Source organism: Galeopterus variegatus, unplaced genomic scaffold (assembly GCF_000696425.1).
Source record: "Galeopterus variegatus unplaced genomic scaffold, G_variegatus-3.0.2 Scaffold62, whole genome shotgun sequence".
Lineage (NCBI taxonomy): Eukaryota > Metazoa > Chordata > Mammalia > Dermoptera > Cynocephalidae > Galeopterus > Galeopterus variegatus.
This window is the reverse complement of record NW_007726173.1, coordinates 674,883-691,924: the sequence shown is the minus strand read 5'-3', so window position 1 is coordinate 691,924 and position 17,042 is coordinate 674,883. Positions and strand designations below refer to the sequence as shown.

General features: G+C 45.6%; 1 protein-coding gene across 2 annotated transcripts; it reads left to right on the top strand.

The window, feature by feature from the left end:
• Positions 1 to 198: 198 nt before the first annotated feature.
• Positions 199 to 6,147, top strand: LOC103593583 (chromosome unknown open reading frame, human C14orf2). 2 transcript variants are annotated; one of them, XM_008576603.1, is made up of 4 exons: positions 199 to 286; positions 3,954 to 4,077; positions 4,831 to 4,854; positions 5,960 to 6,147. In XM_008576603.1, the coding sequence occupies exons 2-4, from the start codon at positions 3,954 to 3,956 to the stop codon at positions 5,989 to 5,991; spliced, it is 180 nt and encodes a 59-aa protein (XP_008574825.1). In that variant the 5' UTR covers positions 199 to 286; the 3' UTR covers positions 5,992 to 6,147. The 2 variants fall into 2 exon arrangements, with proteins under 2 accessions (XP_008574825.1, XP_008574834.1); XM_008576612.1 differs by lacking the exon at positions 199 to 286 and adding an exon at positions 2,071 to 2,160.
• Positions 6,148 to 17,042: the final 10,895 nt, after the last annotated feature.

The window sequence follows — 17,042 nt, the reverse complement described above, 5'->3', positions numbered from 1 at the left end:
CCGGCCCGGCCCGGCCCTACCCGGCCCTACCCGGCCCTACCCGGCCCTACCCGAGGCCTCGCCGGCCTCCCACCTGGGCCGCCGCTTGCCTGCCGCACCGGGGCGGCGCGGCCACCGGGGGCGCTGTGGTGCGCAGACGCGGACTGGGAGGCGCTCTGGCCTTGGGACGCTGCAGCTCCTTCCGCTTTCCCGGCGGGCCCCGCGCGGCGCCTGCGCACTCGGTGACCTTCCGGAGTCAGCGGCTGCGGATCTCTGTTGCGGCTTAAGCAGTTAGTCCTTCGCGGAGGTGAGTGCGGGGCCCGCGGCCCTCTGGCTTCTCGGTTCGGGGCGGCCCGGACCGTGATGGGGGCGGGATGGTGAGCCCGGAGCCTGTGGGGACCAGGCCTGGCCCCCGCCGTGGGGGCGGGGAGCGGGCGGGAGGGGCCCGGCTGACGTTGGGACCGAGCCCCCGGCCGCTCAAATCGTAAAGGGAGGCGGTCCGGGGATTAGCCCCCGGCGGGAAGGGTCTCCTCGGCCGGCGCTGCGCCTTCCTGCGGCCTGTGCACCTGTGCCATCGTACGGTTTTGACAAGGAGCGTGCTTTGGTTGTGAGTTCAGCTACCTAAGCGAGGTTCCGCAGCTAGTGATGGAGCTAGAAGCCAAGCCAAGAGTGCTCATCCCAAATTCAGTGCCTTCTCCCCTTTACAACTCAAGTCTCCCCGCAGCACGCTTGTTCTTCAAGTCGTACTGTAATATGACAAGGCCTTGGGAGAGGGGAAACGGAAGCTAAAACAAGATCAAATGGTGACAACCAAAACTGTGGAACTCGGACTGTAAATCCCAGTCTGGGGCTCAGTAGGTCAGACATTTCCTATTTCCGGTGTAAGGTCAGATAGTAGTTTGCTGTTAAGGTAAAATGCCAAAACGTTGCAGACTTAAACGGATATAGTAGACACCTATTTGACCACATATTCAAATATGATGGGGTTTTTAAGGATCTGGTGCTGTAAAACTGACACACACAGCTGGGACATGTGGCTGGACAGAATGGACTCAGGTGGAAAAAGTAGGGGCCTTCACTTTATTAAATATTGGAAACATGCCACTTTGTCTAGCCAAATATGGCAACCTCGGCCAAAAGGAAGGCTAAGGGAAAAGGAGAAAAAAGAAGGTAAATATTTGCAATATACTATATAGCAGGTCTCTACTTTACCAGGGACCTAAGGTAATTTTTGGTGAGGAGACTACCGGGGCGCCTAGGCCCTGAGCACAGTATCAAGGTAGATGAGGTTTCTCTGGCTCCTTCTTACCGCCTTTGTACCCTCTCAGTTTACTTTGCCCTTTTCTTTCTAGATTCTCATATGATCTCGCTCTCTCTAAAGCCCCTACCTGACCTAAACGAGGGAATCTTTTTAAGTTCTTCCTCTCTTAAGATCCCTTTGGCCTAGTAGTATTGCCATCAGTGGGCATTCGTAGCAGTTCTTTCTATTACTGCTGTGAGTGCTTACTGAATTCTTACTCCATGCCAGGCAGCAGGCTGGGCCTTTCGTGTTTCCTCCTTGCATTCCATAGAGAGCTCTCTGGAACAGGTAGAGGTATCCCTGTCTCACAAAAATCAAACCTCTGAAAAAACAGCTTCAGGGACTTGCTCAAGGTTGAGAGCAGAGCAGGCAGAGCTGGTGCTGGAACCCAGGCTTCCAACCCCATTGGTCCTCTAGAACGCTCCTTTCCAGTCGTTGCTGATCTCAGGAGGAGAGAAATCCACTCCATCACTCTGAGCTCTTCTAGTCTGGGGCTTCCAGAGACCTCCTCTGGGTCCTGTTTAGATGCTGTCAGGCACCTTTTCAAGGCAGAGCTGTTGGTTTCTTGGAAACTCATGCTCTGTTAGAGCATCTGGGTATGGTCTGAGGACAGGAAATTTGAGGGCAGATGTACAGGGGTACTTCAGAAAGTTCATGGAAAAAATCATTATCTTTTAATTCTACTTTTCCACTAACTTTTTTAAGTCCCCTCGAATCTGCAAGGGGTTTCAGAAGAACACAGCCACATCCTACAAGGTCACACTCAGAGGACCAGCCTTCAGGACCATTCCTCAGCCTAAATAAGTTCTCTCCTAGGGAGGAGGAGCAGGAAGCCAAGCCTTGCAGTCAGACTCTCATCGCAATCAGGAACATGGACCTGGGTAACTTATAGATTTGGTGTGAGCCCAATCCTACTTAAATGTTGTGGGCTCTGGAGCAACTTTCTCCTAGTACCCACATTGTACAGGTGGGGAGTAGGGCAGAAAATAAGTATGTAAAGTATTAAGTAAATGCTGTTAAGTTTGGGGAACATTCTTCAAATAAAAGCTAAACTCTCTCGTGGCCTCCAAGGCCCTAAATGACCTGGCCTGTCTTCTTTCCTGTAGTTCAGTCATAGCATTTTATCTAACAAGCACTTACTATATGATACCAGACACTAAACACTTGATTTTTTTTTTACTCTTTTTTTTTTTTTTTTTTTTTTTTAAAGATGACCGGTAAGGGGATCTTAACCCTTGACTTGGTGTTGTCAGCACCACACTCAGCCAGTGAGCGAACCGGCCATCCCTATGTGGGATCCGAACCCGGGGCCTTGGTGTTATCAGCACCGCACTCTACCGAGTGAGCCACGGGCCGGCCCTTTACCCTTGTTTTTATCCTTATTTTACAGATGAGGAAGCTGAGGCAATTTAAGTTATCTAGTAGATGACAGCCAGGATTTGAATCTGGATAGCCACTGTGGCCTTTTTCCTATTCCTCCCACCTCTTCAAGTGCATTCTGACCTCGGGGTCTTGGCACATACATTGCGTCTACCGAGGACACTTTTCCTAGATATTCTGGTTCTATCTTGTTTGTCAGCTTCTACAACAATGTCTGGCGTCTAGGACATGCTCAGTAAATGGATAAATGACCACACAATCCAGGTTTCAGTAGTTTGTGGGCAGCCATTTGACCTTTGAGTAGGTTGGGCTTTTGAAGGATTAGGCACTGTAAAACTGACACACACCGCACAGCTGGGAAATGTGTAGACTCAGAAAGCACCGAAGAGAAGTCGCATTCTGTGTAACCTAAGTGGCAATGTGAAAAGAGCAGAGGGCAGGGCAGGGTGAGACAGCGGTGCAGACTGCAGCCAAAGCAGTCTCCAAGTGAGATGAGGAGTGCTCACACCTAGTCATTCCTGACAACTGTTTCAGTGGCTGTAGTTTAATAGAGCACTGAAGATTATGAAGCCTATTAAAATGAAAATAAGGGTGTTTAATTTTGGGTCTGTACTGGAGTAAATTGTAAAAATAATCAAAAGCATTACTTTGAGACCTGCACATAAAAGCCAACTGTAAGTTCAGGATTTAATGGCTTTTCCCAATCAAATCCAATAATTACTTAAATAATTGTTTTTATTCATTAAGTTCTATCATAATTCACAGTTCTCATGAAATGATCTTATGCCATCTGTTTTGTATTTAGCAGTAGACTTCAAGACTGAGATACAGCTAATCAAAGTTCACCCAAGCCTGGGTTAGTTTCATAAGAAACTATGCTCTGATCATGTTTTTTGTTTTTCTTTTTTAGCTTAGAATGCCAGCAGTTCTTAATGGCTAGATGGGAACATACTAGTTTTTCCATTTGAAAGTTAGAAGAGTGGTGTGTGATTTCAGGCATAGCATTAGTGGAGGAGAGCCTTGGAGAGGGGGGACATGGTAGGAGAGCTCTAGGACTTGAGGGAAGAGGAGATTGAGCCAGGATGGCCAAGGGTTGGGGGTGGGCGACATTGAGGGGCAGATTGAGCTTGAAGAGCTGTGGAGAGCATGAGGCTGTGCTTCTGGCATGTGTCTGGCACAAGCTTGGCTCCCTATTGGGTCATCATGAGAAACAGGGTCAGACTTAAATGAAAATCTCTTACCGGGTAGGTAGAACAATAGCCATCTTAATATTTATCACTGTGTTCATTTTCAGATGCTTCAAAGCATTATTAAAAATGTTTGGATCCCCATGAAGCCTTACTATACCCAAGTTTACCAGGAAATTTGGATAGGAATGGGGTTGATGGGCTTCATCGTTTATAAAATTAGGAGTGCTGGTAAGTTTTTTTAATTTGATTCGTTTGAGTTCAGGAAGAAAATTATTTTCAAAAAGAATCAAAATTGACGTTGTATAGGAACTATGATTCTTAACTAAGTGTGAACATCAGAGCCACCTGTGGTGCTTTGTGAATCTAGAGGGAGCGCTTGTCAGCTATAAAAGGCATTTGAGGACAATTGGGGAAATTTGAACAAGACCTTGATATCAGGGAATTGTCGATTTTCTTAGGTGTGACAGTGGTATTATGAATATAGAGGCGATGTCTTTCTTATTAAGAGATGCAGGCTGAAATATTTATGGGTATAGCGTCATGGTATGCTGTGTATTATACTTTTTCAGCTGTTTGTAATATATGAAATTTCTTCATAATAAAATTTGGAGAAGAGGAATAACCATGTGGTTCACAGTAGAGCAGAGATAAGGCCTTGTCAAGTATTACTAAGCCACTGATTAAAAAGAGGAAAGAAAGAAGAGAACTTTAAACTGAAAGACTAGAGTTTAGGATATGTTAGGGGGGTGAAGAGCCATACAAATTTGGAAGAGCTCTTCACTGTTCTTAGGACATCTTTTGTAGAAATTTTACCACCTCTTGACTATGAGACATTACAGTAACTTTCTGTTTTCTGAAAGCTTCTTGTAATTGCTTTACCTAAGCTATGAAGCCTTCAGCTAAATGTTGATTTTGATGATGAATTAACTAAAGGCATTTTTGTAAAGGGTTGATATGACCAGTTTTTTCCTTTTATTTTAGATAAAAGAAGTAAAGCTTCGAAAGGTAAGATTTTTGCTTCTTAAGATGGTTAGGGGGACGGCCTGTGGCTCACTCGGGAGAGTGCGGTGCTGATAACACCAAGGCCACGGGTTCGGATCCTATATAGGGATGGCCGGTTGGCTCACTGGCTGAGCGTGGTGCTGACAACACCAAGACAAGGGTTAAGATCCCCTTACCGGTCATCTTTTTTACAAAAAAAGATGGTTAGGGAATGAAAACACCAACTTATCTTTTTGGGACAGGATATAATCATTGTTCTGAATTGAAATTGATACATGGTTCAGTAAATGTATAAGATGCCATAGAAATTCTTCAGGACATGAAGTTTGCCATGCCTGCTAGAAAAGAGAATTCTGAAATTTCTGCTTTTTATAGTCTGGATGTTAAAAACCACTGCTCACCCAGTTGAGTCAAGTAAAACTTCAATGAGTAATAGAAAAATGGATTAATCGGGGCTGGCGAGTTAGCTCAGTTGGTTAGAACACAGTATTACAATACCAAGGTCAACTGTTCCAATCGCCCAAAAAAAAGAAAAGAAAAATTAGGAGTTGCTACCAATAGGGAAATGCAAACTAGCTGTGCAACCATCCTATCCTGTGAAATTCCCTAATGATGTCTTTTTAATGTGTTTCAAAAGAAAGCACCTTTTATTAATTTTTACTTATTTATTTATTTATTTTTTTAAAGATGACTGGTAAGGGGATCTTAATCCTTGACTCGGTGTTGTCAGCATCACTCTCTCCCAAATGAGTAAGGGGCCAGCCCTAGAAAGCACCTTTTAAATGTATGCTATGTTTCCCTGATGACAATGAAACTTCATCGTTTGAGTCTTACACAAACCCAGGACTGGCTCTGTGAGCTTTGAGGAAGAGGAGTGTCCTGCCCCTCTCACCTTTGTCCCTTGGGTGAGCAGCTGCATGAGAGCTGTCATTTACACAAACCCTTCCACATGCTGGGTGTTCTGTATAGAAATGATCCTCCATGCTTTTTTATAGTATTGGAAATTGTCATTTACATGTTCTGATTTGTTGATAGTTATATAATAAGCTATATTCTACTTGTTTCTTCCTTCCTAAATTGTACCTGTATTATGCATCTCTTTTGAAAGGTTCAAGTCCTGGTCCTGCTCATGGTCATTAACCAGCTTTACTTGGAAAGCACATGAGATGAAACATCAGTCTGCCTGTAAATTTAAGCAAGCTGTGTTAGACGGGAACATGGAACATCACTGTACACTTATATAAGTACCATGGACTTCTCGGCATGAATAAATGTGTGTGAGATCACTACTACCCATACTGGGACTGCTTTCAGTGTGTTCCCCTCTCAGCTCCCTCCTGTGTAGGTTTTTTGAAATGCAGCAATGCAGTCAGAATACCACTGAGCTGTTCATCCTTAGGAAGCCCAAGGAACTGAAGCATAAACACCCTGAATGTCACAGGAGTTAGTGATCAGGATCTAGGCACTCATTCAAGAATTTTAATATTCAGTAAATGTGTGTGAAACGTGTGATTCTGCCACTTATCTACCTCATGGCCTCTCTGAGCCTCTGTTCTCTCATTTGGAAAGTGGAGGTGTTAATTATGTGAGTTTTAACTTAGAGTTATTATGAGAGTCAATAAGAGAAGGGATGGCAAAGCATTATTTAAACTGTAAAGTGCTTTTGAGAGAAGGTAGCATTCAGTCACAGGGTAGGCAAAATTATAAGCTCTAGTAGAAAATTTTATTAGGAAATGATCACTTCTAAGACAAAGTACATAATACATAAAAGCCAATTGATACTTCTTCTAGTTAGGCTAATATCAAATGCTGAATAATGCATAATACTTATCTCCATGTAAGACAAGGACCAAAACCCCTAGAATAGATGCAAAAAAGGTTCTAAAGCAGTAAGCACAAGGGTAGAACTTGAAATCTAGTACTTTGCAGTTTAGTGGGAGCTCAGCTGTACCATGGAAGTGATGGCCTAACCTCTGGGTGGGTATCTGTCTTTCCCTTTGAGGGTGGAAACCTCCCTGTTTTTCATTTTTGTCTCCAGCATTTGGCATCAGGTCTGACCCATGGTAGGTGCCCAACAAATGATGCCACATACTGTGAGATCTTTCTGATCCTCAGTTTCTTCTAAGGTGGGGTTAAAAGCTGCCTTGTATGAGGGTTGTTGGGCTCCAGGAGGAGTTTGTGTGAAAGCATGATACACAGCACCAGTGGAAGTCGGTATTAGATCAGATCGTGGGAGATTCAGAGTTCACCTCTGACACCGGAGTCATGTGTTTTGTTACGCATCTTGTTCCAGCTCCAGAGGATGAATCAGTGCTGTGGTACTGAAGGACTTTTTTAAAAAATGATTAATCTGCACCAGCTCTCAAGCTTGATCACACATCAGAGTCACCTGGAGGGCCATTGACACAGACTAGTGGGCCCCAGCATTTCTAGTTCCATCAGTCTGGGAAGGAGCCTGAGGACTTGTATTTCTGACAAGTTCCCAGGACATGCTGATGCTGGGGATCACACTTTGAAAATTAGTGATCATACAAAGAACAGGCACCCAGCACTGCCTCAACACCCACTGGAACCCATACATCCACTGCTTCAACAGCTGCTGTTCACTGTGGGTGCACCCCAGACCCCAGCCCTGTACTACACAACTTAGTGCATTTCATCCTCCTCAGGACCTAACAAGGCGTCCATAGAGTCCCCATTTTTTTTTTAAAGATGACCCGTAAGGGGATCTTAACCCTTGACCTGGTGGTGCTAGCAACACACTCTCCCAAGTGAGCCATGGACCGGCCTTAGAGTCCCCATATTATACAAGAGGAAACTGAGGCAGAGAGAGGCAGTAGTGTGCCAAAGGTGTCACAGCTAGCAAGTGCTGGGGCTAGGAACTTGGACCCTGGGAATCAGAACTCCCATCAGAGAGGGAGAAGGTGCTGGCGGGAGTGAATTGGCCCCTGAAGCAGATAGAAGGGTCAGTGTGTGCGTCCTGGAGCACTTCTCTGGCTGAACCGTTCCGTTTCCCACTTTACTACCTGAGGGTTCCTTCAATTAAAATCGCTGGGGTAAATGAAAATGCTTTTGTAAAAGATGTCTATTACCCCATCATGGACCAGCTGCCCCTACCACACCTTGTGCAGAGCTGGACGAAAGGCCGTTAGAATTGTATTTGCTAGCCTGGAACCCACTTAACTGTTTTCGTTTTTTTTCCCTTTCCCCCACTCCACTGTTTCTAAGGGAAAAGCACTTTCGGAATTCCTCAAGACTTTGCAAACAGCCAGGTCATGTACTGAATGTGGTCTCTAGGGGGAGCCAGAGGTGCTGCCAGACGGTTGTCACCAGTGATTCTTATGTGGGTGAGGGGCACCAGTGACTGGGTATGGGGTTGGGAAAGACAGAGGGGACCTGTTTAAAGGAGCATTTAGAGGGTGGTGCCAATGGATAAAGGGTATGTATGCACAGAGAGATACGGCAGCAGAGAGGACACCTCAACCTCACCCACAGAGGAGGGGACAGCCAGTTTTAGGAATTTCAAAGAGGCATTTTGTCCTAAAACCCACATATTCATCCCATTTTTACTTGATGTGGTGCCTTTCACAGAGTAACCCTAAAGGCAGATAGAAGAAAACAGACATCCCAGGCATCGGAAGACGTGATTTTAAACAATATGCTTTAACTTGGTCTCAAGTGAGCCTCTGGGAGGAAGCACTGTGTTTTTTGTCACTGTGTATCACAGGGGTATGTGCACCCCAGTCAGAGACCTTTGGGGGTGTGGTTCCTGCTGCCCTCAGTGGGGCTGCATCTCTGTAGCACTGATGGGTACTGAGCACCAAAGTGTTGGGCCCTAGTCTGACAGCTTTGCATTTAACTCATTCAATCTGCACAACACCCTCTGAGCTCATCCCATTAGTCCATTTCACAGATGAAGAAATGGAGACCCAGACTGGATAATTAGCTTGCATTAGAGGAGGTGGATTGTGCTAAGCAGAAAAAGAGTGCATCCTGGGGAGGGAGTTACTACCAGCCATTTTCATAACCCCGAGCAGTTCAGGCACCCACGACAGTTCTCCAAGCCCCCGCACGCACACACACCAGCCTGCCACGTGCACTCTTGAGACACCTATAGATTTCATCCCCCCTGCAGCAGGAAGCAAGAGGCAGGTGCTGGCCTCTCTAGCACTGCTTCTGGCACCAAAGCCAGCTGTGGGGAGAAGGCTTGGAGGCTTGTGCTTGCTAGCCACACTTCCTGAGCCCCCACGGGCTGCACCCTATTCCCGAGACAGTGGCACTGAAAGGAAATAGAGGATGCTGTTCCCACATCTGTCCAAACCACAAATCAGGTCATGATGTTGGAGTTGGGATATTACATGTGTTTGAAGAACTGATGGAAATTAGGAATGGTAAAAGGAATGCTGACATTTTAAAAATTATAGTAAACAAATATGGCACATAAAATATTTTTCTGGTTTTATTATGCCATACTAAAACTTTTTCCTATTAGTTGCATTCTTTGATCTGGAAAAATATATGACAAAATGATTTTAAGTCACAGACACAAACAACCTCATAAACTGAAGCTTCCTTCAACGCACATTTTAATGGGGTCTTTCTATCTGCCATGTACCTGCCACACATCAGGAATTCTCCCCACTGAAAGCGTAAGCATGTATTTGTAACAGTTTATGTTAAAAGAGTTCTGCAAATGCCTTATTGGTGCACAGCTTGTGTCCCCCCATACCTGAGATCATTCTGACAAGTTAGATTCAGGATCCAGCTGGAGCTACCGCTTATTACTGGTGTGGCCTCAGGGAAACTCCTTAACTTCTCAGGGCCTTGGCTTTCCCATCTCTAAAATGAGGGAGTCGGATTGAATTGCCTCCAGAGTCTCTCTCAGCTCTATAATTCTATGGTTAATGGAGTTGTAATGAACCTAAATTCCATTATCCAAAAATAAACTCGCCAGCCACCAAAAAAATTAAAAAATAAACAGCTGTGAAACAACTGTAGGGTGATCATAAATTGTATATTTATGTAGAGGACATGAATTCATCTCTTTATGCCTGATGTCTAACATAGGACCTGGCATTTACAATAGGCACTCAGATTTTTTAATGAATGTAATAAAATAGGGATGCCAGTAAAAAAAAAAAAAAAGTTTCCTAGCTCTTGGTAAGATAGAATAAGGGATATCTTTAGTGGCTATGTAAAATAATTATTACTAATTACAAGAAAATGAGAGAATGATTTCTGACCACTGGCCAGGCCACATGGGAGAACTAGGCTCAGTGAAGTTGTAGTGATCCAGGAGTCTGGTTCTTTCCATGGCCAGGGCAAAATCTTGATTTAGTCTGTCCTCCAGAATTAATCAGTCTGGAGGCAACGAGTCACACGTAACAGAACGCCAAGATATTGCTGCTTAACCTAGACTCCACTGGGTTAATTAACAGAAATAAAACTGTTTAGTGGACCAGATATTGAGACTTAAGAAACTACAAAGAAAAAAGCAATTATGCCCAAAGCAAACAAAATATTGGACATAATAAAGATTAAAAATGGTATATTTCGGGCCGGCCCCGCCGAGGGTTCGGATCCCATGTAGAGACCGGTCCGCTCACTGGTTGAGCGCAGTGCGGGCGCGACACCGAGGGTTGCAATCCCATTACCGGTCACGAAAAAAAGACAAAAAGGAAAAAAAAATGGTATATTTCAATGAAATAGAAAACAATGTAGAAACAACTTTTTCTTCTGCTCTCACATCACAATCAACACAGACTACTACGTGCGTGAGGGTTTTTCACCACATAGCAACCAAGCAGTTCTGCAGGGGACACCAGCTGGGTGTCCTCCAATTCAATCGCGATACTCTCTTCCTGGAGACAGCATCAATTCTCACAGGTCGAGGACTCTATCCCACAAGACTGAACCAACTTCCAGTGCCAGCCCCAGGTGATTTCACTAGCCCTGGGTTATTTTGCCAGTGCTTCTGAACAATAGGCTATAAATTAGGGTTCTCACAACTCCCCTTGGGTTCTATTAATTTGCCAGAGCAGCTTACAGAACTCAGGGAAACACATTCGCAGGCTTATTAAAGGATATTACAAAGGATACAAAGGAAGAGATGCATAGGGTGAGGTATGGGGAAAGGGGAATGGAGCTTCCATGCCCTCTCCAGGTGCACCACCCTCCAGAAACTTCCATGTGTTTAGCTATCCAGAAGCTCTTCCTTTTGGGTTTTATGGAAGCTTCATTGTGTAGGCGTGATTCATTACATTATTGGCCGTGGGTGATCAACTCAACCTTCAGCTCCTCTGCCCTCCCCAGAAGTTGGGGAGTGGGGCTGAAAAGTCACAACCCTCTAATTATGACCAAGTAGGCTTTAAGTACAAATTTGGAAGACTTACACTGTCTGATTTCAAGACTAATTATAGTTTTATACAGTGACCAACACAGTGTGCAAGTAGTGAAAAGACAGACATACAGCCAATGGAGCAGACTAGATAGTTCAGAGAGAGATCATACATATGTGCTCGTTAATTTTGGATAGAGATACTAAGGCAATAGGGAAAGGATCATCTTTCCCAATCTCAACAAATGGTGCTGCAATAGTTGGTTATCTAAATGAGAAGGAAAAGGGCCGGCCCGTGGCTCACTCGGTAGAGTGCGGTGCTGATAACACCAAGGCCACGGGTTCGGATCCTATATAGGGATGGCCGGTTTGCTCACTGGCTGAGCGTGGTGCTGACAACACCAAGCCAAGGGTTGACATCCCCTTACTGGTCATCTTTTAAAAAAATAAAAATAAAAATAAAAAATAAAATAAATGAGAAGGAAAAAAAAAGAACTATAACTCAGATCACAGACATAAATGTAAGAATTAAAATTACAGAACTTCCAGAAGAAAACCTTAGTAATCTCACATTAGACAAAAATCTCTTAAATAGGACACAAGTACTTACTACAAAAGAAAAAAAAATGAAAAACAGGCGAAAGATTTTAATAGACACTTCACCTAAAACATACAAATGGCAAATAAGCATTAAAAAATTGCTGAATATTATTAGTCATTAGTGAATTACAAATTAAAACCTCAGTTCCATGTCACCACATACCTACTAGAATGGCTAAAATGAAAAAGACTATCATACCAAACGTTGGTGAGAATGTAGAGTAACAAGAAGTTTTTGGGTTTTTTTTTTTGTCTTTTTCCGTGTCCGGCAACAGATCGCAACCCTCAGTGTCGCCCCCGCACCGGACCGGGGACCGGCAACGGGACCGCAACCCTCGGCGTTGCCCCCGCGCCTTGCTCAGCCAGTGAGCGGGAACCGGTCTGTATGTGGGATCCGAACCCTCAGGCGGGAGCGCCGCCGCGCTTCCCAAGCGGCGCACTATCCAGTGCGCCACTGGGCCGGCCCCTAACAAGAAGTTTTATACACTGCTGGTAAAGCTGGAAAATGGGGCAATCACTTGGGAAAACAGTTTGGCCATTTCTTAAAAAGTTAAATGTACACTTACTATATGACACAGCCATTCGACTTCTAAATATCTATCCAAAAGAACTAACAGTGTATGTCCACACAAAAACTTGAACATTAATGTTCACAGCAACTTTATTTGTAATTGCCAAAAATTAGAAACAACTCAAATGTCCATCAACAGGTGAATGCTTAAACTATGGTATATCCACACAATGGAATACTACTCAGCATTAAAATCTATTACAATATAGGTGTATCTCAAAATCGCTATGCTCAGTGAAAGAAACCAGACAGAAATGGATACGTGATGTCTGATTCCATGTATACAAAATTCTAGAAAATATATACTAATCTATAGGGACAATGTATATCTTCTCACGAAGAAAACTCCAAGCCCAGGTGAATTCTATCAAATGTTTAAGAGTGAAATATGAGCTGGCCAGTTAGCTCGCTGTTTAGAGCGTGGTGCTGAAAACAGCAAGCTCCAGGGTATTATCCCTGTGCCAGCCTGGAGTTCTCTGCCTCCAGACAGAGACAGAAGGGAAGGGATAGATTCCAAAAGGGTAGGAGGAAACTCCAAACTCCTCAAGTTGTGCAAGTAGATGTGAAATCTACTTACATCAGTAACCTCGACATTATGTGAACATAATATTAATATAATGTGGGCATATTATTATTCCTCAATAAAGCTATAAAAACTTTTTTAAAATTTCTAGACAAACCCTCAAGAAATGAAGATCTCACCGTTCAATGAATGAATTGAACAGTACCTAACACGGTACATTTTTTTCTTACTGAAACCTAATTGATTATACATATTTGTGGGGTATAGAGTTGAATGTCAATACCTGTGTACAATATGTGGTAATCAAATCAGGATAATTAGTACATTTACCATTATAAAACATAATCATTCTTTGTGACCCTTAACCAATTTCTTTCTAACCCCCCTTCCCCTCCCCCTTTCCCACCTGTAGTAGTCACAGTTCTGTTCTCTCCTTCTGAAAGTTCAATTAATTATTGAGAATATTGTATCTTTCTTTCTTTCTTTTTTATATTTATTTATTAGTTCCCACTTTTGAGTGAGGACATGCAGTATCTCTCTGTGCCTGGCTTATTTTACTTAACATAATTTTCTCCAAGCTCATCCATGTTGCTGCAAATGGCAGAATTTCATTCTTTTTTATGGCAGAGTAGTATTCCCTTGTGTAGATATACCACATTTTCCTTATCCAGTCGTCTGTGCATGGACATTTATGCTGGTTCCATATCTTGGCTATTGTAAATAGAACTGAGATGAACACGGGAGTGCAGGTGTCCCTTTGATGTGATAATTTCCATTCCTTTGGGTATATACCCAGCAGTGGGATTGCTAGATCATATGGCAGTTCTATTAATATGGTACATTAAATCTTATCAATTCAGCATCCACTATTTCTTTTTTTTTTTTTTAAAGATGACCGGTAAGAGGACCTTAACCCTTGACTTGGTGTTGTCAGCACCACGCTCACCCAGTGAGCTAACCGGCCGTCCCTATATAGGGATCCAAATCCGTGGCCTTGGTGTTATCAGCCCCACACTCTCCCAGTGAGCCACTGGCCAGCCCTAGCATCCACTATTTCTTTTTTTTTTTTTTAAAGATGACCGGTAAGAGGACCTTAACCCTTGACTTGGTGTTGTCAGCACCACGCTCACCCAGTGAGCTAACCGGCCGTCCCTATATAGGGATCCAAATCCGTGGCCTTGGTGTTATCAGCACCACACTCTCCCAGTGAGCCACTGGCCAGCCCTAGCATCCACTATTTCAAAACCAGCAATAATTCTCACACTGCCTGGGCTGAAATGTGCCTTTATTTGAGCAATAGTTTCTCAGTAGATGTGGAAATTTAGTGCTATTTAAACAAAAATGAAGGAGTAATATTAAAATATTTGAGGGGTCCTAAAATATAAGTACCCAAAAGCATTTAGAAGTACCCACTTATAAATAAATAAGTGAGATGTAATTACACATGTTTCTCATCCAGTAGTCCAAGCGTGAGTTGCTGTGTGAACTTGTAAGCAGCAAAGATGGATAGAGATGCTTTCTTCATAAAGTTGAGGACTAAATGAGATATCCATAGGCCTTATTTCAAAATGATATTAATCACTCAATTTTACATAACTCAAATTTGCTTTCTCTTCAGTTCAACGAATGAATTATATTTACTGGTTAAATTCAAAACAGAATTCGCTTAGGATTGATTCGGAAGCATAATATATTTAGAGCACAACGGAAAAGTCTACAGTCGCCCCACATGAAAAGTTGGGGAGTTCTACATCAGCATCTCCCAAGGTGCAGTGAGAGGAACATTATTCCCACCGCCCAAGAAGTGGGGCAGGGGGGCAGGGTGCCCTGTGGGAAAGTGACTTTGTGCCTCACACCTCCTGTTGGAGAGATGGTGCAATTGCACACTAGCACACTGGAGGCTCTAAGTCCTGCAGGAGGCAAAAACAGGTCAACCCAGACTGTCCTGAACACGTCACCTTAAGGCTTGTTCTTCTGGAACATACTCGGGGATGCTGGTGTTGCAAGCCCAGGTGTCCTCCCAAGCGCCCAGCCATGGTTGAACAGCTCGTCTTGGCTGACCCTCTTACTGGCTCCCAGGGTCTGCCCCAGGAGGCCCCAGGACGAAATCCACGCCTCCCACTCTTAGCCACATTCTTCACACTTGCCTTTCTGGTGTCACAAAGCTCATTACACATCTTCCTTGTGTAAAAGAATTTCAAGGATGTTTTCCTTCATGGCTGGAAGATGGGGAGGGCATTGTTGCTGATCCAGGCCCCTGGGATCCACCATGGGCCCTGAGTGCCCTCCTGTCTGTGCTGGCTTCCCCTAGTGGCAGCCCCCACAGCAATGCTTCTGTGGACAGAGCCAGGACAGAGCCAGTAGGGCTGGGGGCTCAAATCCCCCCAGAGCTGCCTCTGACTGCCCAGGCACATGCTGGGATCAGGCTGATGCTCCCCCAACAGGACCTGGACCAAAATTCTCCCAGGATTGGCTGATTCTGCTTCCATAAGCATTTAGAAGACTGCTCCCCTCCACCGTCCCCAATGAGCCACCTGCGCATTAATCCCCATCTGGGAGTCAGATTCTGACAACCCTCATAAGACTCTGGACACCTTTCAAATGAGTGTACCAAGAAACTCAGGGGTGCGTGGAGGCCGCGGGCAGCACACAGGCTTCCCGAGTGGCCGCCCTGCCCCTGCTGCCCACCTCACTGCTCTCTGTCCTTCACATCACCTGCGTCCAGGTGACTTGATATCCCAAAACTGTGGCTTAGGAACATCGGGTGGATTTGCCAGTGTCCTGAAGTAGCCAGGAGACTGGCAGGAGGCCCGCCGTCCCCCTGCCCCACAAAGGGACTACTGTGGGGACATCGAGGAGCCACAGAAGAGCTGCCTCTCCTGGCAGGCTCAGGTTCTCACTGAGCTGCAAACAATCACAGGACTCAATGAAGACGCTCTGCTATTGAAATGCAGGCTTTCTCTCTTTTGAAAAGGGGCAGAGAGGGAGCCTTGTGTTTGTGCCTCCTCTCTGGCCTCAAAACCAAGTAGCTTTTCCAGTGAAACCAGCACTGGTGGCCCCCCATGCACACACCCAGGGAGTCTGGGCCATTCTGACGTCCACTCATATGCTGAGACAATGCCAGCCTGTCTCATCACCGAGGCAGGCTCCCCAGGGCCACAGGACAGCTCTGCCCCGACCACAGGCACTGCTAGGCCATCTCCCCACCCCACCCAGAGGAATCGAGGGGCTTTGCCCTCACACACAGATCCCTCTCCTCCAGCCCAAGCACCAGAACGCCACTGGGTGGGAGAGTTGTTTCAGTGGTGCTTGACAAGGCCTCAGTTCCCTTCCAAAAGGAGCTGCAGACATGGTGAATGTTTGCAAATCGGGTCCTATCTGAGATGGCCTGCAGCCACAGCAACAGCATCCAGGAACCTGTCAGCAATGCAGATTCCTGGGGCCCACCCCAGACCTGCTGCATCAGACACTCTGGGTGGGGTCCAGCATTCCTGCTTCAAGGAGCCTTCCAGGAGATGCCGATGCGCGTTCAGGCTCGAGCCCCCCTGAGCTGGGAGAGCTCGCCCTTAAAGGAAGCCAGGAGCAAGGCCTTCTGCAAAGCCGGTAACCACGTGCAGTTCTGCCCCAGTCAGTGAAGCGGACATCAGTCTGGCAGGTTCTCCTAATGCAGGAGAGAAGAGAAGCCCCCACTGGCCCCGCTTCCTGACATCATGAGAGGAGCAGCGGCCGCAGCCTGCACCGCTGCAGGGAGGGGTGGTCCTGGCTGTGTCCTCCCCTTGCACCCATCCAGGCAGTGGCTGGGAGCATTCAAGGAGCCCACCCACCCGTGCCTGGGGGCACAGTTGGTCTTGTCCTAAGCTCAATTTCTGGCAGACCTGGAGGGAGGCCCCGAGCCCAGCCTCAATCTTCCCTCTGACTCTCAGGTACATTTGGCCGCTGGGCTGGGCTCCCCCCAATTTTCCAGTCCTGAACTGAGCATCAGGCTGAGCGCCATCCTCCTGTTCTGTCCCTGTCCAGTGGGAGATGGACTCTCCTCCAACTCCAATTTGTGGTGTAAAAAAAGAAAAAAACGTACACAAAGATGCAGCTAGTGTCACTGCTGACCAAGACATCAGGACACCTTCCTGAGCTGCCCCCACATTCACCAGGCCCCTTGGACA